Raw genomic sequence first — 27264 nt, forward strand, 5'->3', positions numbered from 1 at the left:
GGCTGTTGTTATTCTTTGTATTTCTTTACCTGCTGATATTTACAGCTCTGATAATTTATGCCAGGTGGTTCTGTAAAATGACTTCCCTGTAAGTTCAACTAGAAAGAGTTGTTTTTCTTTTCTTTTTTCTTTTCCTTTCAAAGAAATAATGCAAAGTTTGCTTGAAATAGAATTTATTTCCTGCCCATTTTTCTTTCAATTAAAGACTTCATCAAGCAATGCATATCTGGTTCTCAAAAACATTGAGGATTTGTTAGACCAGGTGCGCTCTGAAAACACTAGCATTTGGGATGTGTTATTTGTGTCTACCTTTTGCGCATGGGAAAACAGAGAAGTATCAGGATGATTATATATCGGTATTGTTGTGTAATGTGATGGTGGTTCTAGATGGCCCTAGAGTAGATACAACCTGTGGCGTCAGCACGAAGAATATCCCATAAGTGGGATGGATCTGCTGGACTGAACTCTACGCTACAAAGCCTGAGTGGTTAGCCACATAACAGGCTGCCAAATCAGCTGCTCTATTCGCTTTTCTGTAAATGTGAATGACTTCAAAACATCTCAGCGTAGGGATGACCTTTATCATGCTGTCTGGAATGGGATGAGAGAAATTGGGTTAGATGGTGCTCTAGTCAGCCAACTGATGACAGTTCTTTGAGTCTCCCTCCAAGATAATACTGGAGGCTCTTAATACTGTAACAGTATAGATCAAGCCCTCTCAAGCATCTCTCATCTGGGCCTGCAGAATAGCAGTATCATAGAGGTGAACTCCAGCTGCCATCGATGAAGACCCTTGAGTATGAATCACATAGCCGACTCCACCATTCCTCCATCTCGCACATTGCTATCAAAGTTTATCTCGAGCAAGCTAGGGGTGGAGGAGCTCTAAGTGAAGTGTATCTTCTTGGGAGACGCACAATGTGCAGAGTGGGAGCCTCAGTTTTCTCTGGTTGTCTCGATTCTTTGAGTAGCAATGGCATGGATATAATTTAACTGCCTGCTTCCGAGCTCTCACAATAGTGGTGAGAGGATCCTGATTCATATTTTTAAAGACAACCAAATATTATAAATAATATAGCATGCGGTGATCATTCTGTTGGAGTACGGAATATTGCTCCTCTCTACCTTCAGGTACTTCTGTAGTGCATTCCACGGCTCATACGCGATGGATGTGAATGTGGCCAACAAATCAGAAAATAGGAGATCACACAAGAACTCAAGCATAGAAACGTGGTTTGCCCAAATAAAAGATATGGTCTTTTCATCATCTTGATGTCAATTCTTGTTCGCAAAATAACACGGGGTGAATTGAGGACATTATCTATCTGCTATATCCACCAGGGGAGGGACGAGGGAAGGAGATGTGTACACATATACTAAGGTACTACTTGAATGTGGAATATAATTTGGAAGGTTTAGATACATTTAATATACGCTGAATTTCAAAATGTTTGAATGCTATTTTAGAGATAATATTGTCGGTTCATCTTTTATGTGTTTATAAGAATAAAGAAGGATAAAATGATAACCCATGGGATTCGAGGCAAGCTTATTAATTCTATTCCACCAAAATAGTGGAATAAAATTATACCACATAAGTGGCCTATACCAAAGTGCAATTGTGAAATGGTGAACCTAAACCATTCTTTTAATAATATCATATTTGGAAACTAACAATTACAACAAATCTATCCCATTGCAAACAAGATGACAGACTGGGTAGCTTTTTATACTGCGCAGCACTCCGAAGAGATTCTTTGGCCACATCAGAGAGCTTCTCCTTGCCTTTGTGTCATATTGTAGCTCTTGATTTTGCTGGCTGCACCTACACTAGAGTAGAGTGAGCAGCCATTTACCCCCCCCCCCAAAGAAAGCAACTCATGCTATATGACACAATTGCCATATTTGGAATCCATAATTGCAATAGAATTACCCCAATATACTCCATGCCCATTTTTAAAACCCATTTAAATGCAATAGGTCCACTATAAGATACGTTTGGACAAATCTTCTCGACTAAACCTCACAAATGCCTGGGGGTGTAAATAGGTCGGATCAGGTCGGGTCTTGGTGATCCGGATCCGATCCAATTTTTTGTTCGGGTTCTAATTTTGGATCCAGACCCGACTCGGTTGAAGATCGGGTCGGGTTGGGTCCGAGTAGGATCCGGGTCTGAGTCGTCCTTTTTTTATGTTTTTGAAAAAAAAAATGGGCAAATCTAATTTAGTCATATCATAATTATGAGGTGCTGGGTGACCCATGACTTGAAAGACTTGCATTTGCAATTGACCTCCAGTCAGAACAGATGACCCCTGACTTACAAACAAAGTCGGTCAACAAGCCAAATTTCATATCGCACTAATTTTTGTCTATATGATTGATTGGACGGAACTTGGTGTCTCCCAGCTCCCTTCTCACGACGACAAAAAAAATCCCAGATTATTCCATTGCAGAAACTGGCACGACCCATATCCAGTTTAGTGTTCCCTCGCTTCATCCTGCAAAAGTTAAAAAAACAAAAACAAAAAGACAGAAGGAAAAAAAAAAAAAAGCCAGCTACCGAGACATAGTGTAATAGATCGAGAGAGATTTCTAGCGGACCAATAGTGCCCGACCCCCACACAAAAAAAAAAAAAAAAAAAAACTCTCTTTTGCTTTTCTCTCTCTTCGGATCCATACAGGTCGGATTGGATCCTTCGGTAAATCCAAACCCAACTCAGAAAATGATTCGGATCCAATTTTAGGATCTGTTCCGGACTCGCGGGTCCTAAAATTCGGATTGGATTGGATCCATGCGGGTCGGGTCTTAGATCGACCCGACAAGTTTGCAGCCTTACAAATGCCAAAGCATGGTCAATGGAGAATAGTTTTCCCCAAAGGACAAGTTTGCACTTCCCATTGGAACCCTCCTTCCCCCGGCTCGAAAGTAAACCACGAGCCGGTCCGGCAAAAAAAAACCCAGTCCCACAGGCCTAATTACAAACATAAAGACAACTAATTATCCCGCCCGGTCGGTGCCTAACCGGTTCGGTCCAGTTTAATGATCAGTAATAGGAGCATTTCGGTCCACTTTTGGTTTTCTTCTTTTTAAAAAAAAGAGAAAAATCAAGACTAGACCCAGGTTTACACGAATTTTCTGGAAGGGCGGAAAGCCTTCAGAAGATGAGGGCCTGTCCCCCATTGTGTGCTGCTTCTATTGTGAGCTGCTTTAGAGGGAGACTATACCTCCATATATTTAGCAACTTCAAGAAAAGGTCAGGTGGCAAGAGCTGCAAAATTGTCTCACACAATATCTTTTTTTCTTGGCATTAGATCCTATAACCGTACCTTATTAGCAGGGGTTAGATCACTACGAAATCCTAATGAAGGCAGCATTAGTAGTTGAAACATGTCAGTGTTTTGTGTAACAAGCCCCTGGTACTCGAAAACCTTGTTGGTCTCATGCATTAGGAGCCCATACATTGCTTAGAGGAACTTTGGCCTTTCAAGGATGAATTAAACTCACCTTATATTAATAGATTTATATTGAAAACTTCTTTGATATTGTAGTTTTGTACAACTTGTTGGATTTTTGTAGAATATGAGTTGTTTGGTTGGTATGCTTGTAAAATTGTTCCAGTGTTTAGTGGTGACATTATTAACTATAGTTTTCATGATTGGTATGCAACCAATTCAAATTTTAGAATTTTCATTAATTTTTAAAAAAATATTATTGTGGTTAGATTGATCTGTATTTGTAAATGACGGGTCTCGGAAGCTAGTCCCATATCCGTACATTCTAATGCCTCATGTCTTAGACTTTGTGGTATGACAACCATAGTGATTGGGACAAATAAAAAGTATTCGGTCTGCCAGTTAAAAGGATCTAGCTCAATTTAATATCTCTCTGTTATCAAAATAAGAATGGAGATAAACATATCTTTCAAATGACCTAAAATCTAAAGGGAGTAGCATGTGCAATTTGCCTACTACAAAAAAGTCAAATTATCTACAGGTTAGAAACCTATTAGAAGGTGCTCTAATCTTTGGTATGACGTCATTAATGCTCTGCTCATTAGAAGATTGATATGATTATCAATTGAAAGTCATGTCAACTGTGAATTATCTGCATTTCTTGTGCATTACCCCTCATTTTGTTCCCATCTCTTTCCCACTTGTGCATAATTTTTCATTTAATAAATTTTAGAGGGGAAGCTTCTTGATTCCTTTTTTTTTTTTGCTTAAAAAAAATTATACATTAATTGAAGTCGAACCATTTTAGAAAATGTACTCAGTTCATCACTCTAATGCTGCTTGCAGCTATATCTTGGATCTCTTGGAAAGAACGGAATTCTAGAAATTTTCTAAATAAAAGATTTTTAGTTGCCCTCAATTGCTGTAAAGGAACTTAGGATTTTCAATGACTAGTCAGTTTTATGGGAGACTAATATGCAGATGGAGCTAGGAAAGAATTTGGTCCAAAGTGAAGCCTACTCTTTGTAAGCTTGCGATGATTAATGAAGTTCAAAAGAGCAGTGGATAAATTTTAAATCAGTTGGATTTTTGTGCTAATTTTTTCATGGAATACTCTTGTTTCAGAGTACTCAAAAGTGACCTTTTTTCTGTCAATATGGAGTCCATAATTGCACTAGAATTACCCCACTGTATACGTTTGGACAAATCTTCTCGACTAAACCTCCCAAATGCCAAAGCACGGTCAGCGGAGAATAGTTTTTCCCAAAAGACAAGTTTAGTAGTGACACTATTAACTATAGTTTTCATGATTAGTATGCGATCGATTCAAATTTTAGAAATTTAATTAATTTTAAAAATTTTATTATTGTCGTTAGATTGATCTGTATTTGTAAATGACGGGCGTTCTAATGCCTCGTGTCTTTGACTTGGTGGCACGAGAATGATAGTCATTTGGACAAGTAAAACGTATTCTCGGTCCGGGACTCAAAAGGATCTAGCTCAATTTAATATATCTCTGTTATCAAAATGGGAATGGAGATGGAGGTATCTTTCAAATGACCTGAAAATTTGAAGGAATGGAGATAGAGGTACCTTTCAAATAGCCATATTCTGTTCTGGCTGCTGTTCACCTGTCGAGTTTTAACTTTAGAATTTTTAGCTTAATCATGTCTCCTTCCTCTCTTCATTCTACTTAGTTCCTTTTGATGTATATTCTTTGTTCTCAATAAAATCCAGGTGGCTTTGTTCTGCTGGCCTCCCTTGCCATAAAAAAAAAAAAAGAAAAACTTACTACAGAAAAAAAAGTTTTTCTGACTGCGATTTGCTGATGCTAGAAAAAAGCGCCAGTAATTTAGTCACCGTGCCAAAATTTGCCGACACTTTTTACTAACTTCATATTACGATATTTAAAAGCATCGGAAGTGGAAAGCTTGTGATGCACGACGCTTATAAGCGTTGTCTTACACTAACCCATATTAAGACGATGCTTATAAGTCGTCGGAAACCTACAAACGGACGACGATTATTAGCGTCACCTTATATTAACCAATATTAAGCCGACGCTTAGAAAGCTTCGTCTTAATTGAGGAATAAAGAAGCGTAGGGACAAACGACGCTTATAAGCGTCGTCTTACAGTCGAAAAACTTAACTAAGGTTGCCTATAAGCATCTTGGGAAGCCTAGGGATAGACGATGGTTAGAAGCATCGTCTTACACTAACCAACTAATTAAGACGATGCTTATAAGCATCGTCTTAAAGATTTTTAATTATGATTTTAGACGTCTTGGAACCTAGATTATTATAGTATAGGTCGGTCTCTTGATCAAGTTCAAATGGAGGGCTTCACACAATAGGACCATTTTTATGCTGCATTTACATGTTTAACACTAATAGTTGTTGCGATTCTCTCGGAAGAATAGCGATAGCTGATTACTCGGTGCATCCCATACCTCCTTCCTAATGTTTAACACTAATGTTTAACACTAAACATTTTTGAATGAGACTTTGCATCCCATACCTCCTTCCTTCCTGTATTTGTAAACGGGTACCCCAGAGAATTTTGGGTCAATTCTCAAGTTGTACCCCCGTCATCGTCTATCGAGCAATTGAAAATGAAATTACTCGGTGCCAGATTCTTCGGAAATCGGAAGAGGAGAGGTATTTAGGTTCAATAAAGGTTGGATACAGGAGGCCCGATGAGGCGGGAGGGACCACCCTTTGATTCGAGATGTCCAGTAGAAAATTCATAAAATGGGCATAAATCTGGCACTTGAGGAGGTCAATCTGTCATGTTGGAAGCTACTGCTAAGGTACCCCCTCGTCTATAAAGGATAGGCAATTGAGAGAGAACAGGGCGATAGCGATAGACACAGGAACTGAAATAAACTAAAAGATAAGGCCGGCTTGCAGGACACGTTGCGCAATGAAGACCTCCTATACCGATCTTTTTTCTAGAGTCTTAAAACGATACCTTCTTATTAGGGGTGCAAATGGGTCGGATCGGGTCGGGTCGGGTCCTGGGTGATCCCGATCCGACCCGATTTTTTGTTCGGATCCTAATTTTGGATCCAGACCCGACTCGGTTGAAGATCGGGTCGGTTTGGGTCGAGTCCGGAGGCGGATCGGATTCGGATCTGAATCGGGTCCCATTTTTTTTTTTTTTTTGCTTTTGGAAAAGAATTCTGGCAAATCTAATTTGGTCATATCACAATTATGAGGTGCTGGGTGAGTAGGGGTGGCAATCGAGTCGGGTCAGGCATAAACAGGTCGGGTCAAATACAGGTCGGGTCAGAAAACTATAAATCTGAACCCGACCTGTTTATTAAACGGGTCAGGAATTACAAACCTGAACCTGACCTGTTTATTAAACAGGTAACCCGACCCGACCCGTTTAACCTGTTTAATAAACAGGTAACCTGTTTACCCAACCCGACCCGACCTATTTAACCTGTTTGCCCAACCTGACCCGTTTAACCTGTTTAGACCTGTTTAATCTGTCCAACCCAACCTGTTTAACCTGCCCAACCCGACCTGTTTAAACCTGTTTAGACTCGTTTAACCTGTTTAGACCTATTTAACCTGTTTAACCCGTTTAACCTGTTTAACCCGTTTAACCTGTTTAGACCTGTTTAACCTGCCCAACAGTTAAACGGGTTAAACGATTTAAACGGGTCAGACATCTAAAACCCGTATCCGACCCAATTAATAAATAGGTTAAACGGGTTGACCTGTTTACGACCCGAACCTGTTTAGGCCAAACCCAAACCTGTTTATGGCGGGTTGAACACAGGTCGGGTTGGCGGGTCGGGTCATATTTTGCCACCCCCAGGGTGACCCATGACTCGAAAGACTTGCAATTGACCTCCAGTCAGAACAGATGACGCATGACTTACTAACAAAGTCCGGTCTACAAGCGAAATTTCATATCACACTAATTTTTGTCTATATGACTGATTGGACGGAACTTGGTGTCTCCCAGCTCCCTCTCACGAGGACAAAAAAAATCCCAGACCTTCTTCTAAAATCCAATTCCATTGCAGAAAACTGGCACATGACCCATATTTAGTTGGGTTCCCTCACTTCCTCCTGCAAAAGTTAAAAAAAAACAGAAACCAAAAAACAGAAAGAAAAAAAAAAAAAGCCATCTACCGGAGAACCAAAGGCATCAACAGTGTAATAGATCGAGAGAGAATTATGACGGACCAATAGTGCTATGACCCATACACACCAAAAAAAAAAAAAAACACTCTTTTGCTTTTCCCCTCTCTCTCTCTCTCTCATCCATTCGGGTTGGGTTGGATCCGTTCGGTAAACCTATACCCAACCCAGAAATTGATTCGGATCCAATTTTAGGATCCGACCCGGATCCGTGGATCCTAAAATTCGGATCAAGTCGGGTCTATACAGGTCGGGCCCGGGTCGGATCTCGGGTTGATCCAACCCATTTGCAGCCTTATTTCTTATGGCAACATCTTCAGTTATTTTGAAGCTGGATATTTCGACATTTCCACAACCGAACGGCAAAGAGAAAGCGTGACACCAACAAGCATGATGAGAGATGAATCGGACACCATCTATCCATGTTCGCTTCTTATGCACCATCACCAGCAAACAATTTCAGTACATGCTTACGAGATGAAGCATGATTCCTCGCTTCCAAGGGAATCCTTCTCCTCCCGCCTATTCCTGATCATATCCTATGTTCTTCTGTTCCATTCCTCCATTGGTGCAGTCCAGGCTCAAAGTGGGGAATTCATGGGATCCAATTGCTCCTCGGTTGATTCATACGCAGCCAGCAGCGCTTTCGAGACCAATCTTAATACCCTCTTCTCCTCTCTTAGCTCCAAGTCTTCGAATTCCATTTCTGACAAAGATACTGAAGGAGAGGACCCTGACCTCGTATGTGGACTCTTCCTCTGCCTCGGAGACCTGTCTCATGAATCCTGCCAAGCCTGCATCCAAACTGCGATCTCCAGGATCGCCCACGATTGCGCCTATAGACGTCAAGGTTTTATCTGGTACGACAACTGCCTGCTGCGCTACTCGGACCATAACTTCTTCGGAGTCGTCGATGCGAGTGGATCCAGCGCCGTCAATCCTGCTGGTCCAAAAGAATTATCAACCGAACCTTGGGAGAAGATGTCCAAAATTGTTGAAGAGGCTCCCTACCAGCCTCTGAAGTTTGAAACCTTCTCTTTGGGCCCAGATCCTGTATTCGGGATGGCACAGTGCGCGTCCGATCTCAGCAGCCAAGGTTGCAAGCAGTGCTTGGCGACAGTCTTGGCTGCCATCAAAGCTTGCTGTGCTGATATACAAGGTTGGCGTTATGTGAGTCCTAGTTGCTGGATAAGGTGTGAGCATTCCTTCTTTCTGCTGCCAGCCAACCCAGATAATAGAATTTGGAGCTTCAATTGCACCGGAGGCATGTACGATGCCAACAGCACCTACCGGATTAATCTTGGCAACCTCTTTTCATCACTAATTTCCAAATCGCTGTCCTCCGAATCGGATAATGACACAACTGGAGACGATCCTGACCATGTCTATGGTCTCTTCCTCTGCCAAGGAAGTCTGTCTGCTTCTGACTGTCAGAATTGCATAAGAAGTGCTACCAGCGACATCCAGCTTCTTTGTTCGAGGACTCAAGGCATTATTTCGTATGACTACTGTCAGCTGCGCTACTCCAATGTAAGCTTCTTCGGTGTCGCAGATCCGGAGGGCATCTTCATGACCAACCCTAATATCAGTGCCCAAACCAATTCAACTAAACCAATGGATATGGTTTCCAAACTGGTGCAAGAGGCTCCCAACAGGCGGCCCTTGATGTTTGCATCGAATTCGTCGCCCTCAGCAAGTTTGTTCGGAATCGCGGAGTGCACCATGGATCTCAACAGCACGGAGTGTGGGAGGTGCTTAAAAACGATCTTGGAAGACATCAAGGCTTGCTGTATCAAGTCAGATGGCTGGCGCTACCTCAGTCCTAGTTGCTGGATAAGATACGAGTCAACCACCTTCTTCGATGTATATCTTGCACCTCAGCCTACACCTGGCGGCGGCGGCGGCGTTGGCGCCGCGGCGGCGGCGTTGGCAGCGGCGGTGATTTTTTTCTTGCTCACTCGAAAATGTTTTAGTTAAAAAAAACTAAAAACTGCTAGTTATGACTTCATCTACTCGAGTGACTTCATCACTCGAAAATGTTTTGTCGAAACTACTTTTAATGCATAAACTGCAAAAAAAAAAAAAAAACTGCTAGTTATGACTTCATCTAGGATCATTTGGTGAAAGGAAACAGACATTTGGAGATAATTCATCCATGAAAATTTTCAAGGGAAGCAATTTTTTTTGCCCAGTGTAGAATAGTGCAACTGTCTTGAGCATGGGATAATATGATCATAATTGATAGACAATTTGGTGACTTCTGCAGTAAATGAACAGAAGAAATCACGGAAGAAGGTTGTTGTTATTGCGACTGTGGCTGCAAGTGTAGGAATTTTTTTGTTGTGTACTTCAATTTACTTTCTCTGGAAGCGGAGGTCGAGAAGACGCTACGGTAGATTCTGATCGATGATTTAGGAATGAGATGCTAATTATCAACACCATGATGAAAAATAAAGATTGATGCTTTTCACCATTCATTCCTTTCAGATAGAAGAGATTCTCTGTTAGAAGAGGTTAGCTCTCCATCTAACAGAGATTTGCCCATGGTGGATCTGGGCATCATTCAGGCAGCTACATGCAACTTTTCAGATGATAACAAGCTCGGGGAAGGTGGATTTGGACCTGTTTACAAGGTAATGATACCTCACCTTGTTTGTGCTGCGAGCAGGCTAAGAAATCTTCATTCCAGTAACCAGTTCGTTGGAGTTTCTTTCAGGGTATACTTCCTAATGGGAAAGAAATTGCAGTTAAAAGGCTCTCAACTGGATCCCGTCAGGGTACTGCTGAATTCAATAACGAGGTGAAATTAATTGCTAAAATTCAGCACAGGAATCTTGTAAGGATGCTGGGATGCTGCATTCAGAATGAAGAAAGATTGCTCGTCTATGAATACCTGCAAAACAAAAGCCTCGATACCTTCCTATTTGGTGTGTCAAAATATTGCAAACCAGTCTTTGGTCAGCAACTCAGAATTCCACCATCTTAATGATCTAATGGTCCAATATATCATCTTTTTCACCAGACCCAGAGAAGCGCTCTCAGCTGGATTGGAGGAAACGCCTTCACATCATTGCAGGCATTGCACGAGGCCTTCTCTATCTGCATGAGGACTCCCTACTTAAAGTCATCCACAGAGACCTCAAAGCTAGCAATGTGTTGCTGGACATCAATATGGACCCAAAGATATCAGACTTTGGCATGGCAAAGATCTTCGAAGGAGAACTCGGTGAAGCTAATACAACTAGGATGTTGGAACTTAGTAAGTAAACTTTCGCATGATGTTATTACTTAGCAAAAAGAAACACAACTTTACAAATCCTTTTCAATGCTTCTCATTCCCTTTCCCTTGCTTCGATGCAAAATAGTGGGTACATAGCCCCAGAGTACGCTATAGAAGGTATCTTCTCTGTGAAGTCGGATGTGTTCAGCTTTGGAGTTCTCCTGCTAGAGATTCTGAGCGGGCAAAGGAACGGCGATCACTATCAGCGGCATGGTCAGACACTTCTAAGATCCGTAGGTTCTTGACAATATTTTTTTGTCAGATGACTTCACAACTTGGCTGCTTCTCATTTTATACATGTCACAAAGGGGAGCTCGTTCTGAATTGCACTGGTAATTAACAGGCCTGGGAGCTGTGGAACCAAGCGAGGGGGTTGGAGTTGACGAGATCCATTGCTTGGAGACTCATATTCTCCAAATGAAGCATTTGAGATGCATGCATATAGGGCTGCTCTGCGTCCAAGACTGTGTGGAGGAAAGGCCTACCATGTCATGGGTTGTTACAGTGCTGCGAAGCAAGCAAATGGTGCTTCCAGAGCCTACAGAGCCACCATCTTATGTGAGACGCCGGGCTGCCAGTGCAAATGCCTCATCCATGAGTGCCGAAGGCCAAGCAACGAAAAGTAGTTCTATTAATGAGGTGACGCTCAGCAATGTGACGGCACGGCAGCGCGTCGAAAGAGAACCGTAAGAAGAATCAAGAGAATGTCTTGGCCGGTTTCAGCCTAATTCACCATCTCCTGCTATATTTAGACAAACCTTCTGCATTATAAGAAGAAAAAATCGTAATCAGCAGATATAGTCCTGCCACGTTGTTGTAATCAGTTTGTTTGGCCACAATGCCATAATCAAATTTTGCAAAACAGGGGAAGCTAGCAGGGAACCAAAGTCCGAGTTCTTTTGTTTTTTTTTTTTTCTGAGTGAGTATAGGAGGAAGTATGGCAAGTTCCCACAGTCTATTGAAAGAGGATCAGAATTTACAAGAAGAAGAAGCAAAGTCCCAGATCTTGGATGGACAGGTTTGTTTATATTCTGTCAATGTCAATTAATGATTTCTGCTACTAATGCCATCTGGTGAAAGCCAGGACAACTGGATTGGTTTGTGTAATGTCAGTTAAATGGAATTCAAGGTTAATATGCTTGTACCAACTGAATAAGCTCAGTTGGTCGCTACCATTCTCAGTGCTTTCTCTGGAGGTTGGGGGGGCTTGCAATGGTGCTGGGCCTAATCTCTGGTAGCTGCACTGGTTTGCATGTCTAATTGCTGGGCCTAGCTAGGCTTACTCCCAAAGTGATCATCCTAGAGGGAAGAGGGGCTCTATTTATGGATGGGCCCTAGGGTTCCACCCTGAGTTCAGCGGCTCTAGGGATCCAACTCCCACTTGGAGTGGGAGGAGAAAGAAGACTCATATCGGAAGTCTGTTTTCGGTCTTGCATGGGTTCAAATAGCCTGCCCAACCTAGGCCGGTCTAAGGATGGGGTATTACCCTCTCTCACTCTTGATGGGGTTTTTCTCACCCTCATGTTGTAGTCATTTCATTTTCCTAGTGAAATGTCCGAGGGGTCTCCCCACCTTATGCTCAGAAAACAATCATGTGATATCATTGAGAGAGATTCCTTGGTTACATTCAAAAAAAGAGAGAGATTCCTAGGTTATCTATCCTCGTATTGCTCATTTGGGCTTCCCTCAAGTTTATTCTTCCAATTTATGGTTTCTTTTTAATTTTGGATGAATTATGTTTTTAGTCTTTTAAGTTGGGTTAGGCATTTTAATAAGTTCTTAAAATTCAAAAAGCTCAAATTTGATTCCTATTATTTTGTCTTTGTTTTAATATGATCTTTCCCCCTGATTCAAGCCATTTTCTATCATCGGATATCCCTACTGGCGTTACCAGGTGATTACGTGGCCGACTACGTGGCACAAACTATTTAGATAGGTAAATTATATGGTTGATTGGTGATGACATGGCATTTTGTTCCTTGTTGGCACCACTATCAGCATATGGGTGACGAAGTGGCATAATAGATGAAAAGAATATCAATCAGACTTGGACTGCTAGATAATGAGCTCAGCTAGTTCCAGATACGTTCTTTGAATGATTTACTCGGTGGTTTGAAATGGCTTTCAAATGTTTTACTCCAATTGGCCGCAATCATCAAGTTGGTTGCAAACTTTCTAATATCCAGCCATACCGATTTCTTTTTTTCTTTTCTTTTTTTTTTGTGCTAGAGCGGGCGCATCATATTACATGAGAATACATCTAATAAAATCTAAAAACAAAACATCACGGAGTGCCCTAGGCAGCTTTGTCTTCCGGGTCCATAGAGTACCGCTCGAATGGTCAGCTATATAAGTAACCACCCAATCTGCGGCCCTGTTGGCCTCCTTAAATACATGTTGGGCATGAAAGTTTTCGCCGTTTCTCTCCATAGCCCAGATATCTCGAATCAAAAGATGGTCCTCCCGTTCCATTCGGCCCCCTTATCCATCTTATCACTATAACACAGTTATCCTCCAAAATAATAAAGCTGTCCTGCAGAACACGTCGTGCAAATCGAAAACCTCCCGTACCGATTTCTTTTCTCGAGTCTTGAAACGGTACCTTCTTATCGACTGTCAATTACGCAACATCTTTAGTTATTATGAAGCTGGATATTTCGACATTTCCACAACCGAACGGCAAAGAGAGAGCGACACCATCAAGCATGATGAGCAAACACATGTATGAGAGATGAATCGGACTCCATCTATCCATGTTCACTTCTTATGCACCAGCACCAGCAAACAATTTCAGTACATGCTTACGAGATGAAGCATGATTCCTCCCTTCCAAGGGAACCCTTCTCCTCCATCCTATTCCTGATATCCTATGTTCTTCTGTTCCATTCCTCCATTGGTGCAGTCCAGGCTCAAAGTGGGGAATTCATGGGATCCAATTGCTCCTCGGCTGATTCATACGCAGCCGGCAGCGCGTTCGAGACCAATCTTAATAACCTCTTCTCCTCTCTTAGCTCCAAGTCTTCGAATTCCATTTCTGACAAAGATACTGAAGGAGAGGACCCTGACCTCGTTTGTGGACTCTTCCTCTGCCTCGGAGACCTGTCTCATGACTCCTGCCAAGCCTGCATCCAGACTGCGATCTCCAGGATCGCCCACGATTGCGCCTATAGACGTCAAGGTGTTATCTGGTACGACAACTGCCTGCTGCGCTACTCGGACGATTACTTCTTCGGAGTCGTCGATGCGAGTGGATCCAAATACGTCAATCCTGCTCGTCCAAAAGAATTTTCAACCGAACCTTGGGAGAAGATGTCCAAAATTGTTGAAGAGGCTCCCTACCAGCCTCTGAAGTTTGAAACCTTCTCTCTGGGCCCAGAAACTGCGTTCGGGATGGCACAGTGCACGTCCGATCTCAGCAGCCAAGGTTGCGAGCAGTGCTTGGCGACAGTCTTGGCTGCCATCAAAGCTTGCTGTGCTGATATACAAGGTTGGCGTTATGTGAGTCCTAGTTGCTGGATAAGGTATGAGCCTACCTTCTTTCTGCTGCCTGACAACCCAGATAATAGAATTGGGGGCTTCAATTGCACCGGTGACATGTACGATGCCAACAGCAGCTACCGGATTAATCTTGGTAACCTCTTTTCATCACTAATTTCCAAGTCACTGTCCTCCGAATCGGCTAATGACACAACTGGAGACGATCCTGACCATGTCTATGGTCTCTTCCTCTGCCAAGGAAGTCTATCTGCTTCTGACTGTCAGAATTGCATAAGAAATGCTACCAACGAGATTCAGCTTCTTTGTTCGAGGACTCAAGGCATTATTTGGTATGACTACTGTCAGCTGCGCTACTCCAATGTAAGCTTCTTCGGTGTCGCAGATACGGAGGGCATCTTCTTGACCAACCCTGATATCAGTGCCCAAACCAATTCAACTGAAAACATAGATATGGTTTCCAAACTGGTGCAAGAGGCTCCCAACAGGCGGCCCTTGATGTTTGCAACGAATTCGTCGCCCTCAGCTAGTTTGTTTGGAATGGCGGAGTGCACCATGGATCTCAACAGCACGGAGTGTGGGAGGTGCTTAAAAACGATCTTGGAAGACATCAAGGCTTGCTGTATCAAGTCGGATGGCTGGCGCTACTTCAGTCCTAGTTGCTGGATAAGATACGAGCCAACCTCCTTCTTCGATGTAGATCTTGCATCTCAGCCTACACCTAGTGGCGGCGGCGGCGGCGGCGGTGATTTCTTTCTTGCTCGCTCGAAAATGCTTTAGTTAAAAGTAGTTTCGATTTGCCGAAGTTAATCGGATATTTAATGCATAAACTGCAAAAAAAAAAAAAAAAAAAAAAAAAAAAAAACTGCTAGTTATGACTTCATCTAGGATCATTTGGTGAAAGGAAACAGACATTTGGAGATAATTCATCCATGAAAATTTTTCAAGGGAAGCAATTTTTTTTGCCCAGTGTAGAATAGTGCAACTGTCTTGAGCATGGGATAATATGATCATAATTGATAGACAATTTGGTGACTTCTGCAGTAAATGAACAGAAGAAATCACGGAAGAAGGTTGTTGTTATTGCGACTGTGGCTGCAAGTGTAGGAATTTTTTTGTTGTGTACTTCAATTTACTTTCTCTGGAAGCGGAGGTCGAGAAGACGCTACGGTAGATTCTGGATCGATGATTTAGGAATGAGATGCTAATTATCAACACCATGATGAAAAATAAAGATTGATGCTTTTCACCATTCATTCCTTTCAGATAGAAGAGATTCTCTGTTAGAAGAGGTTAGCTCTCCATCTAACAGAGATTTGCCCATGGTGGATCTGGGCATCATTCAGGCAGCTACATGCAACTTTTCAGATGATAACAAGCTCGGGGAAGGTGGATTTGGACCTGTTTACAAGGTAATGATACCTCACCTTGTTTGTGCTGCGAGCAGGCTAAGAAATCTTCATTCCAGTAACCAGTTCGTTGGAGTTTCTTTCAGGGTATACTTCCTAATGGGAAAGAAATTGCAGTTAAAAGGCTCTCAACTGGATCCCGTCAGGGTACTGCTGAATTCAATAACGAGGTGAAATTAATTGCTAAAATTCAGCACAGGAATCTTGTAAGGATGCTGGGATGCTGCATTCAGAATGAAGAAAGATTGCTCGTCCTATGAATACCTGCAAAACAAAAGCCTCGATACCTTCCTATTTGGTGTGTCAAAATATTGCAAACCAGTCTTTGGTCAGCAACTCAGAATTCCACCATCTTAATGATCTAATGGTCCAATATATCATCTTTTTCACCAGACCCAGAGAAGCGCTCTCAGCTGGATTGGAGGAAACGCCTTCACATCATTGCAGGCATTGCACGAGGCCTTCTCTATCTGCATGAGGACTCCCTACTTAAAGTCATCCACAGAGACCTCAAAGCTAGCAATGGTGTTGCTGGACATCAATATGGACCCAAAGATATCAGACTTTGGCATGGCAAAGATCTTCGAAGGAGAACTCGGTGAAGCTAATACAACTAGGATTGTTGGAACTTAGTAAGTAAACTTTCGCATGATGTTATTACTTAGCAAAAAGAAACACAACTTTACAAATCCTTTTCAATGCTTCTCATTCCCTTTCCCTTGCTTCGATGCAAAATAGTGGGTACATAGCCCCAGAGTACGCTATAGAAGGTATCTTCTCTGTGAAGTCGGATGTGTTCAGCTTTGGAGTTCTCCTGCTAGAGATTCTGAGCGGGCAAAGGAACGGCGATCACTATCAGCGGCATGGTCAGACACTTCTAAGATCCGTAGGTTCTTGACAATATTTTTTTGTCAGATGACTTCACAACTTGCTGCTTCTCATTTTATACATGTCACAAAGGGGAGCTCGTTCTGAATTGCACTGGTAATTAACAGGCCTGGGAGCTGTGGAACCAAGCGAGGGGGTTGGAGTTGACGGATCCATTGCTTGGAGACTCCATATTCTCCAAATGAAGCATTGAGATGCATGCATATAGGGCTGCTCTGCGTCCAAGACAGTGTGGAGGAAAGGCCTACCATGTCATGGGTTGTTACAGTGCTGCGAAGCGAGCAAATGGTGCTTCCAGAGCCTACAGAGCCACCATCTTATGTGAGACGCCGGGCTGCAGTGCCCGATGCCTCATCCATGAGTGCCGAAGGCCCAGCAACGAAAAGTAGTTCTATTAATGAGGTGACGCTCAGCAATGTGACGGCACGGTAGCGCGTCGAAAGAGAACCGGCACTCCGGAGATTTTCTTTGGACTTCTATAGAAGGCATTTCCTCTCCTTTATACTCTTTACTTTTTCGTGACTTGGCAGGATGTACTCACGTTAGAGCTATATAAATTGCCGCTTTTACCACAAAAAAAAAAAAAAGAGAACCGTAAGAAGAATCAAGAGAATGTCTTGGCCAGTTCAGCCTAATCACCATCTCCTGCTATATTTAAACATACCTTCTGCATTGTAAGAAGAAAAATCATATCAGCAGATATAGTCTGCACATTGTTGTATTCAGTTTGTGTTGGCCACAATGCCATATCAAAGTTTGCAAAACAGGGGAAGCTAGCATGGGAACCAAAGTCCCAGTTTTTTTGTTTTTTTCTTTTCTTTTCTTTTCTTTTTGAGTGAGTAAGGAGGAAGTATGGCAGTTCCCCCCAGTCTATTGAAAGAGATCGGAATTTACAAGGAGAAGAAGCAAAGTCCCAGATCTTGGATGGACAGGTTTGTTTATATTCTGTCAATGTCAATTAATGATTTCTGCTACTAATGCCATCTGGTGAAAGCCAGGACAACTGGATTGGTTTGTGTATTGTCAGTTAAATGGAATTCAAGGTTAATATGCTTGTACCAACTGAATAAGCTCAGTTGGTCACTGCCATTCTCAGTGCTTTCTCTGGAGGTTGGGGGGGCTTGCAATGGTGCTGGCCTAATCTCTCCTAGCTGCACTAGTTTGGCATGTCTAATTGCTGGGCCTAGCTGGGCTTACTCTTCAAAGTGATCATCCTAGAGGGAAGAGGGGCTCTATTTATGGATGGGCCCTAGGGTTTCCACCCCTGAGTTCAGGGGCTCTAGGGATCCAACTCCCACTTGGAGTCGAAGGAGAAAGAAGACTCATATCGGAAGTCTGTTTTCGGTCTTTGCATGGGTTCAAATAGCCTACCCAACCTAGGCCGGTCTAAGGATGGGGTATTACCCTCTCTCACTCTTGATGGGGTTTTTTCTCACCCTCATGTTGTAGTCATTTCATTTTTTCTAGCGAAATATCTGAAGGGTCTCCCCACCTTATGCTCAGGAAACAATCATGTGATATCATTGAGAGAGATTCCTAGGTTATCTATCCTCGTATTGCTCATTTGGGCTTCCCTCAAAGTTTTTAGTCGTTCAAAAAGCTCAAATTTGATTCCTATTATTTCGTCGTTGTTTTAATATGATCTTTCTCCCTGATTCAAGCTATTTTCTCTCATCGGATATCCCTACCGGCTGATTAAGTGGCCGACTACGTGGCACAAACTGTTTAGATAGGTAAATTACGTGGTTGATCGGTGATGACATGGCATTTTGTTCCTTGTTGGCACCACTATCAACATATGGCATTGTTTTCTGTTACTATTCGTTATTTTACATTATAATTTCAAATAAATTGCCATTCTTGTAGTCGTTCTTTTGTTCTGGTCCAAGTATATTTGGTTATATGATGGCCATAAAAACCGTGATAACGGTCAATAACATCAAGGAATAGTCCCTTGTTTAGGCTTGTTCAAAAAAAGGCCGCCGAGTACCATCATATGGCAAAAACTTTTTTTCTTTTGGACGATTCCAAGTGCTGAGGTCTCTTCTGCGCGGAAAATTCTCACGATTTTAGCTTGGCAATCACCACCATGTCCCATCCGTTTCTCCTAATGGCTTTCAGTCCGGTCTTCCGGCCAACCAATCCATCAATCTTTGATGCCTCTGGTGAAATTTTCTAATACGTTGCCAACGACTGAGCGCTTCGATATGGACTTCAGCACAATTGCAGCCAAGAGATGGTCCTCACTTTCAGCAAGTTGTTGTTATCAACGACTTCAAAAATCTTTACCTTCTTTCAGCTAAACATTTCCACAAAGTGACAGAGCATTCATGTAAAGAACCAAAAAATCTATCTACTGGTGAAAGAGGAAGACAACAATAGAGAAGCCAGCAGCCTTCTCAATCCATCCAACCCATATTTTAAATGGGTTTTGGGCAGTGCTTTCTTTTTTGGTTAGAGTTTTGGTGGCAATAGTTTCATGGTTCACAAAGTTTTCACCTGACTTTGATTTCGGCTGGAATTGGGTCCATGATTTGTTACACAATTGTCCAGCAAAATCCAGCCCGTATTTATATAGCATGCACATATATTAGTCACATGATACACATAAATTATCAAACAATTTTGGTGTTTGGTACTAATGATTGTAAGAGATGGATCATAAGATTACATAAATCTTTGGTTTGTTATCAGAAAATGAAATCCCAAGTCTAACTTGGGCCAACCCTATTTCAGCAAGAGCTCTCACATATCTCATCGCACCAACTTATGAGCCATATGCAAACTAGGCTCTGCACTTGGACCAAGTATCTAGTAACATGAGCTGAGCTAGAGATCTTTCTAGGCTCATCTTATTCCGCTGTGCATCCTCATAAAACTATCTCTAAGTTAAGGGTATGTTTGAGAAATCCAGCAGCAAAATTTTCTATAGGAATCGGGGCTTGTTAGCCCGCTCGGCCTTTTTTTTTTTCTTCTAAAGACTCATCCTAGTTTTAGCCTGTATCCCCATCTATAGGCTTGCTGGACTGCATTATATATATATATAAACACTATGGAGGTCTATTTTTCTTCTCATAGGATTTAGGTTAGAGAATGATTGGGTTAATATGAGTCTTATTTAAATAAATTGTGTAAGCTATGATCTATGAAAAATCCAGCACTATCCTACTGAAGGGCTCTAAAGGGCAACTTAAATCTAGGTTTGACAAGTTTTATAAAAATAGTTGAAATAGTTGAGAGGCCATTTGATTGATATATTTTTTTTAAATTTTTGAAATTGAAATAGATTTATAAACATAGTTATTTGGTTTTTTTTTATTTTTAATCAAAATTGATAAGCCATAAAATCTAAAAATAAATTTTATATTAATAATCTCCCATTTTACATAAAACCTGTTCACAACGAATTATGTTTTGAGGACATTTGTTTTAGGAGAGCTCGCATCGCATCTACTGAAGGGATGACGCCGACTCCTTTTGTGCAACAAAAGAAAGCTCAGCCTTTTCCGTTCAAAGGAAATCCGTGCGGTCATCCTTTTTTTTTTAATTTATCAGCTGGACCAGGTTAAGAAGAAGCAAGATGTTTATGTATCACATCCCAATTTAAAAATAATTGGAAAGCATACATTAGTTGTTTAACCACCAACAAAACTGAGACTAAAAGAGAGATCTGCTTCACAGCTCTATTAAACTTGGGGCAAGCTTATTTCTATATTAATTTATTCTAGTTTTTAAACTGAAGCATATACATCTAAAGGAAAGATATGAGGGACATTATTTATTATTTAAACTATCAAACCTGGCAGACACTTTTCTCTCACCTATTTTTTTTAAATTCTTCATCCTCATACGTATTTTTATTATTTTTATTAAGACGAGTGATTCACAATATTTTTATATGAATACAATAAAAAATAGAAAATAAAATATTTCAAAATATCTTCACAGCTAGCATCAAGTTAGTCCACATCATCTTACCAGAGTGTTTAACCATGAAATATGACACCTAGTTTTATACATAGCTGACTACTTTGGAGATACCATGTGGGTCGGAAAAAGAAAGTTACCTAGCGACGCACTTCGTGATGTATTGTCTTTTGAACTTTTTAGATGTTTCTATATTGGAGGTATATGAGCCACCTGTTATAGTAAAGAAAAATTGCTCTTGGATGCTTCGTTTCCGCTGGCCTTGTGGAAATGCTAAGTGGGGATCCAATTATTCAAACCCCTAAACATATCCGCTCCGTGATCCTATCTTAATAACCCCCGTGATTCTATTAGCCTTTGGGTCTTAATAGAAGATTGATGTTAAAATATCAACAGCAAACATCGTCCTCGCCCTATCAGTACCAGACACATGGGTTTACTTGAGTAACCCACTTTAAGAACCGTTTCTAGAAGTGGCGACCTTTATTTCTGATAACTTTTAGATGTGTCTTCTGCTCCCGCCCTCTTTTCCATGTCGACACCTCTTAGTCAAAGCGGTCGCCACCTTACTCTTCGACTACTTTATTAGTTCCCCATTGGCTTACTTGAGAGAGAGGGAGAGAGGGAAAAAAAAAACTAACATTAGCTCATCTTCTATTGCCTAGAGAAATGGATCAAGAAGTAGGTGCTAGAGAAATGATGCTGATCTTTTGGTACGAAAGAGAAGCCTTCAGCTTCCTCCTCTTCCTTGCTGCTTTCCAGCTTCTCTTCCATACCTCCACTGGTGCTGCCGAGACTCTCATCTTCAAACCCCATCAAACTTAGTTGCTCAAGCGATTCATTTGCCAGAGATGATGACACGGTTCGGACTAGTCTTGAGGCCCTCTTTTCCTCCCTGAGATCCAAGGCTTTGTGTTCCAGTTCTGGTAACCAGACCATTGGAGACAGTCCTGAAACCATTCATGGCTCCTTCCTGTGCCGAAGGGATCTCTCCTATGAAGACTGCCAGACTTGCATCCATATCGCAGCTGCCAATCTCTTTCCAAGTTGCGCTTCCTCGCGAAGCGCTGCTATTTGGATCGAGCACTGCCAATTGCGCTACTCCCATCAGAACATCTTCATGGTCGCAGATACTGATGGATTCAGCTTAACGAACCGCCATGAGGAAAGCAGTTCCATGAAGCCAATAGGGGTGGTGTCAGAACCCATGAAGGTGGCCAATTATCGGCGTCGCCTGATGGATGCACCCCAAAAACAGCTGCCAATGATGGAGGTTATTTTCTGACTTTCTTGGAATTTTATGCTCGAATCAAGGGATGGCTGCACAATTTTTTTCTTCGTAATAATATCTACTATATGACTAGCCTTTAGAAGTACTTTTCTGTGAGCAAATTCTGGATGATATGGATAGCTAATTAAATTCAAAAGGAAAAAAAAAAAGTTTATATTTTGATGCTGACCTTTGGGAATCATCTTCAGTTTTATTGAGTCATGAAAGTATTTGATTTGAGCAGCAGGGAATGTAAAGGAATCATCAAGTTCTGGTGCAACGTCTATCATTATTTCAATTCTGGCAGTGGTTATTGTGGGCACTTCTCTCTACTGTGTATACTGCTGGAGATGGAGAAAACGCAATGGTAGGATGATTATAATATCTCAAAGCGTTATTTTTTTTAGTCATATGGCTAGTGATCAAAACTCCGCCTTCTATCTTTTTAGCTATCAGAAGAGGTCAAATAGAGAATCTCAGATCTCTATCAAGCTCGGAGCTGCCTCTGATGGATTTGTCTACAATTCAAGCAGCTACAAATGAACTTTTCTGAAGAAAATAAACTTGGGGAAGGTGGATTCGGCCCTGTGTACAGAGTAATGGCACTTCTATTTTCTTTTCAGAGCTCATTTTCAGTTCATACTTCTCAGAAGGCTGAGCACAGTTCTTCTTGGACTTATACTTCATCAGAATTCTTTCAGGGTGTGCTCTGCGGTGGATCCGAGGTTGCGATAAAGAGGCTGTCAGCCAAATCCAGGCAAGGTGCTGTGGAGTTTAGCAATGAGGTGGAGCTGATTGCAAAGCTGCAGCACAGGAATCTTGTGAGATTGTTGGGTTTCTGTGCCGGGAAAGAAGAGAAGTTGCTCATCTATGAATACCTGCCTAACAGAAGCCTTGATGCCTTCCTGTTTGGTCAGTGGGAACTACTCTCTGCTCTAGATCGAACATGCCAATGCTTACAACCTGATAGTTATGAAACCTCGTAGATTTGATTCCTAAATCAATCTTCTGGGACTTCTATTTATTTGATTTAAGTTTATGTACCAGATCCAAGCAAGAGGCATCAGTTGGACTGGAAGAAACGCCACCCCATTATAGTAGGAATCGCCCGGGGTCTCCTTTACCTTCATGAGGACTCCTTGCTCAAAGTGATTCACAGGGACCTCAAAGCTAGTAATGTGTTGTTGGACAATAAAATGAACCCAAAAATATCAGACTTTGGCATGGCAAAGATTTTCGAAGGAGAAGAAAATGAAGTTAATACTGGCAAAGTTGTCGGGACATTGTAAAGCAAATCATAACCTTCTTTTTTTTCTTTATGGGGTTTTAGGGAGGGGGGGAGATCCTAACCTTGCTGCATTAAAGGGAAAGCATATCAAAAAAGTTCCATTATTGAAGCAGCAAAGAAGCAAGCTATTCTCTTAAGTTAAATAAATAGCAAGTCGATACTTGGTGATTTTCTTCTTCATTGCATATTGCCCTAGGTTCCCTAATTTTGACTCTAGTGTGCTAATTAACTTGGTAAACATAGATAGCTTTAAATTCTGTGTTATGCACTGATTTTACTGACTTTGCTGAATGATGTGGAACAGTGGATACATGGCTCCAGAGTATGCCATTGAGGGTATTTTCTCTGTGAAGTCAGATGTGTTCAGCTTTGGAGTTCTTCTCCTTGAGATTTTAAGTGGGGAAAGGAATGGAGCATCTTATATAAAGCAACATGGGGAGACTCTTATTAAACATGTAATCTCTTACTTAGTCCTTTATTAGCATCGAATTCCTGCCTTTTTCTTCTCACTAAACACATATATCAGATGGCTTAAGTACTCTGAAATGAATTGTATTAGGCATGGCAACTATGGAATGAGGACAGAGTAACTGAATTCATGGATCCATTGCTTGGGGACTCGTATCCGATGAGCGAAGCTCGGCAATGCTTCCGTGTTGGTTTGCTCTGTGTTCAGGAGAATCCAGAGGACAGGCCCACCATGTCATCAGTTGTTCTCATGTTGAGAAGCGATCACACGCCATTGCATCCGCCATCAGAGCCCTCATCCTATGTACGATCGAAGATACCAAAATTGGAGATGCCGCCGCTTCATGTTTTCGGCGTCGACGAAAACTCAATCTGTAAATGATGTCACACTTACTCTTGTCGAACCACGGTAGTGCATCCATGCATGCAGCAAAACTACTTGATAAGTTTCTGAGTGTTGGAAGTTGCTTTGAGGATGTGATTTGTGTGTCACAAAAGAAGTAGCTGGTAATGTTTTCTGAAATAAGGATGTGCAGCTGCAACCTATGTCTTCCTCTTTTTTTGGTCAGTAAAATGTGAAGCACAATAGGCAGATGCATTGGCTTCTATAAGCTTGCATAGATGTCCTTGATATCTTACTGTAATTGGTTTAATACCATGCTTGGAGTCTTCAGAAAGTTTTGAGTTGCAGAATTATGTTTGTTCATAGTTGAATTCACCTTGATTCGACTAAGGATTAATCATTTGCAAGGCATAAGAAGTTTGTGAATCCTGTAAGATATTACTTTTAAGTTTTAGATGTGGTTGGATGTAATGCTAGCGAACAAGGAAGCTTTGAATCAACTATATGAAACAAAGCAAAAGCAGCCAGAAAGAAAAGTCGAGGCTAGATTTCATAGGCACGGAAGGCATTTAATGGCTTTGCTTCTACTTGACTCTTTCCCAATAATCTGTGATTCAGAAATGAACACGGTGCACCCTGCATTCTTTATTGTTCTCTTAGGCTTTTGTGATTTCGTCAGCTCACAGCTAGTTGTTAGAAGCTCTCAAACTTCGAGAGATCACGCTTTATCCGCAAATATAATCCTTATAAATGGGATGAGGCTTTTAGATTAAGGTAAGATGCAGTGCTTCAAGATACTTATATTACACTAGAAATGGAACATATATTTTCATTAGTTTATTTAATTAAACACGTCTACCATCCTTGTGTAAGACTGTAAGTAGATATGTAAAAGAAGTTGCAAAGAATATTGGAAACGCATTCGCCAAATACATGTTGGTACGCCACTAATGATCCATGAGAACAGCTCAGGCCAATGAACAAATCCAATTAAGTCTCATATGACAAGCAACTGAAAGTGGTACAATACAAGAAGTTATTGCAATGAGATCAATTAGTCTGGCATCTTCATGAAGATGCTCACAATGTAGGCATTTAACCATCCTGATAAAGACTGGAAGTAGTAGCGTCACCATCGTACCATAGCAAGAGTAATAAATGGCATTTATGGTTTTATGATACCCACATTGTTATAGTCCTTTTGTTATAAATAAACAAGCATGCCATGTCATCTCAAGCCTTCTCATACAAGATCCCTCACTTGAACTCACCCATGCATGCCATGTCCCCACTAGGAACATGTCCTTTATTTCCAAGATACTTTTCATTTGTGCTGCTCTGCTCCAGAATCAAGCTAATGTACCAAGGACATGTTCTTTTCAAACCGTACTTCTCTTTTTTTTTTTTTTTTTTTTCTTCTCCTTATTTTTATTTTTATTTTTTTTAAAACAAATAGATTATATTTGATGAGTACGAATGCATCTAATAAAATCAACAAATAAAATACCTCGAAATACCAGAGACAACTTTTTATTTCGATCTCACAAAATACTATCAGAATGACTGACTATATAAGCAGCCATCCAATTTGCAGTCCTATTAATTTAAAAAAATAATATTTTATTTATATATTTTGCAGTAAAAAATGGGCATAATCATTATTCCTGGAGCATCTCACCACCATGGTTGTACTCTTCTTTGAATGCTGGGCTTTAGCCTTGTCATTTTTATGGAAAAAAAGAATGGCTTGAGACTTCTCCATGATGGTGGCCCCTGTCACCATGGATGTATCCATCCTACCCACTGCTCTGCCAAAAAAATCCGGCAATGGTGGGTTCGAGAGTCAGTCGCCTTAATTGACGGCCTTCGCACGGGCCCACATGGCGGCTTGTGCTCTAATCCGCCCTTTTCGTCTAAAAGTCTCTCGGCCTACGAAAAAAAGCCATGCAAATTTCCTACCAGCCCCGCACGTTGGGATCTAATCACCGTCACTTCCGAGCGAATGGAACAAAGCTTGCAGTAGCTTATTTCTACGCTTAGGTGCCAGTTCTTTTCTTTATGCTCTGTTTACCTTTTTGTGGTGTACCATTTTTCTGTACTATTTTGTTTTTAAAAGAAAAACAAGGATAAAAGCAGAGTTAAGAACTAGGAGAAGTCAAGATCATGTACTAGTAGATTTAAATAGGAAGGTTACAGGATGGAAATATGCATTAATGGATATCATAATGCATCACTAATTGAATCATCCCAAGTTAACCGCATCATTTATGCAGAATGACAGTGATTTTCAGATGACGCATTAGCAGGGTATTTTCAGAAGAGTCTGATTTTTTTTTTTTTCAAGTGGTTTAGAGCACATAGGCCTCTTCTTTTAATTTGATGATGTACTGAAAAAATTTAATTGTTCAGTTTAGTGCATTAAAACTCTGTTCAAAAAGATTAGGACTTCTCCCGCATGGCTATCATTTGGTGGACTTCATCACATTAAGAAAATAGATATAGGTGGGATCAGGGATATCTTCCTAAATGGGCAAGCTAACCCTTCTTTTCTTAGTGTGTTTGTTTAATGAGAATGCAATAATTACACCACCGGCCTAATGGTGTGGTGTGTGCACATCTATGCATGTGTTTCGCTCCTAGAAGTTGAAGTAACATAAACAAATGAACTGGAGGTAAAGAAAGTGAGTTTTCAATTGGAAAACTCTCTTCCAATTAATGGTTGATACCTACTAAATCTCAAAAAAGGGACCCATGGAATGCCAATATAGCTCTATATAATTGCAAATAGTCAACATGGGTTGACAAAGTAGGTGGATGCTTCCTAAGAGAACCATGAACATATAAATACACACACAGATATATATATCATGCACATATTTATCCTTTTAAAGCAGACAAAGATCATGCATTTCCAGTGCTGAACTCTTTACAAACCCAACATATTATCTTATGAAGGGTCGATTTTTATACCTTAGTGGCGCAGCCGATTAAATGGGCATCTTAGATGGCCTATCATGCTGGGACTATGCTATCCAATTCTTCGACGAATCTTCTTGTCTAATTTATTAATATTTTGTTTGATGATTATCATCACCAATGTATTTACACTCAAATAGTTTAATTTATCCGATTTATCAAAAAAATGGTCAATTTTTATTTTTTTTCTTTTGTATTAAATTTGAGTTAACACAATCATAGATCAAACACCCAAACTCGGCCACCCATGACCCACCTGGTGTTCTCACTCAACAGCCTCCATTTTCATTTCTAATATTTCTATAATT

At 41.1% G+C, this 27264-nt stretch overlaps 2 protein-coding genes across 2 annotated transcripts; both read left to right on the forward strand.

Annotated features, from left to right (window-relative positions):
• The first annotated feature begins 7996 nt into the window (after window positions 1-7996).
• LOC103702054 (putative cysteine-rich receptor-like protein kinase 23) lies at window positions 7997-9589 on the forward strand. The gene has a single exon (XM_008784340.3). It carries the CDS (start codon window positions 8003-8005, stop codon window positions 9587-9589), a length of 1587 nt encoding a protein of 528 aa, XP_008782562.3. The 5' UTR covers window positions 7997-8002.
• Window positions 9590-9786: 197 nt separating this feature from the next.
• On the forward strand, window positions 9787-24330 carry LOC103701942. The gene is given in 25 exon segments (XM_039127709.1): window positions 9787-10004; window positions 10100-10245; window positions 10329-10539; window positions 10635-10856; window positions 10859-10871; window positions 10978-11125; window positions 11236-11277; window positions 11279-11320; window positions 11322-11578; window positions 11822-11910; window positions 13795-15132; window positions 15654-15799; window positions 15883-15966; window positions 16190-16428; window positions 16535-16682; window positions 21224-21421; window positions 21423-21861; window positions 21864-21884; window positions 22126-22248; window positions 22331-22422; window positions 22424-22477; window positions 22583-22793; window positions 22929-23166; window positions 23474-23624; window positions 23729-24330. Coding segments are annotated over 24 exon segments (4887 nt in total). The 5' UTR covers window positions 9787-10004; window positions 10100-10155; the 3' UTR covers window positions 24020-24330.
• Window positions 24331-27264: the final 2934 nt, after the last annotated feature.

The sequence above is a fragment of the Phoenix dactylifera genome, chromosome 6 (assembly GCF_009389715.1).
Source record: "Phoenix dactylifera cultivar Barhee BC4 chromosome 6, palm_55x_up_171113_PBpolish2nd_filt_p, whole genome shotgun sequence".
Lineage (NCBI taxonomy): Eukaryota > Viridiplantae > Streptophyta > Magnoliopsida > Arecales > Arecaceae > Phoenix > Phoenix dactylifera.

What these genes read in the sequence shown, in the direction of transcription:
- LOC103702054 (XM_008784340.3), top strand. Translation starts at nt 8,003, where the DNA reads ATGATGAGAGATGAATCGGACACCATCTATCCATGTTCGCTTCTTATG.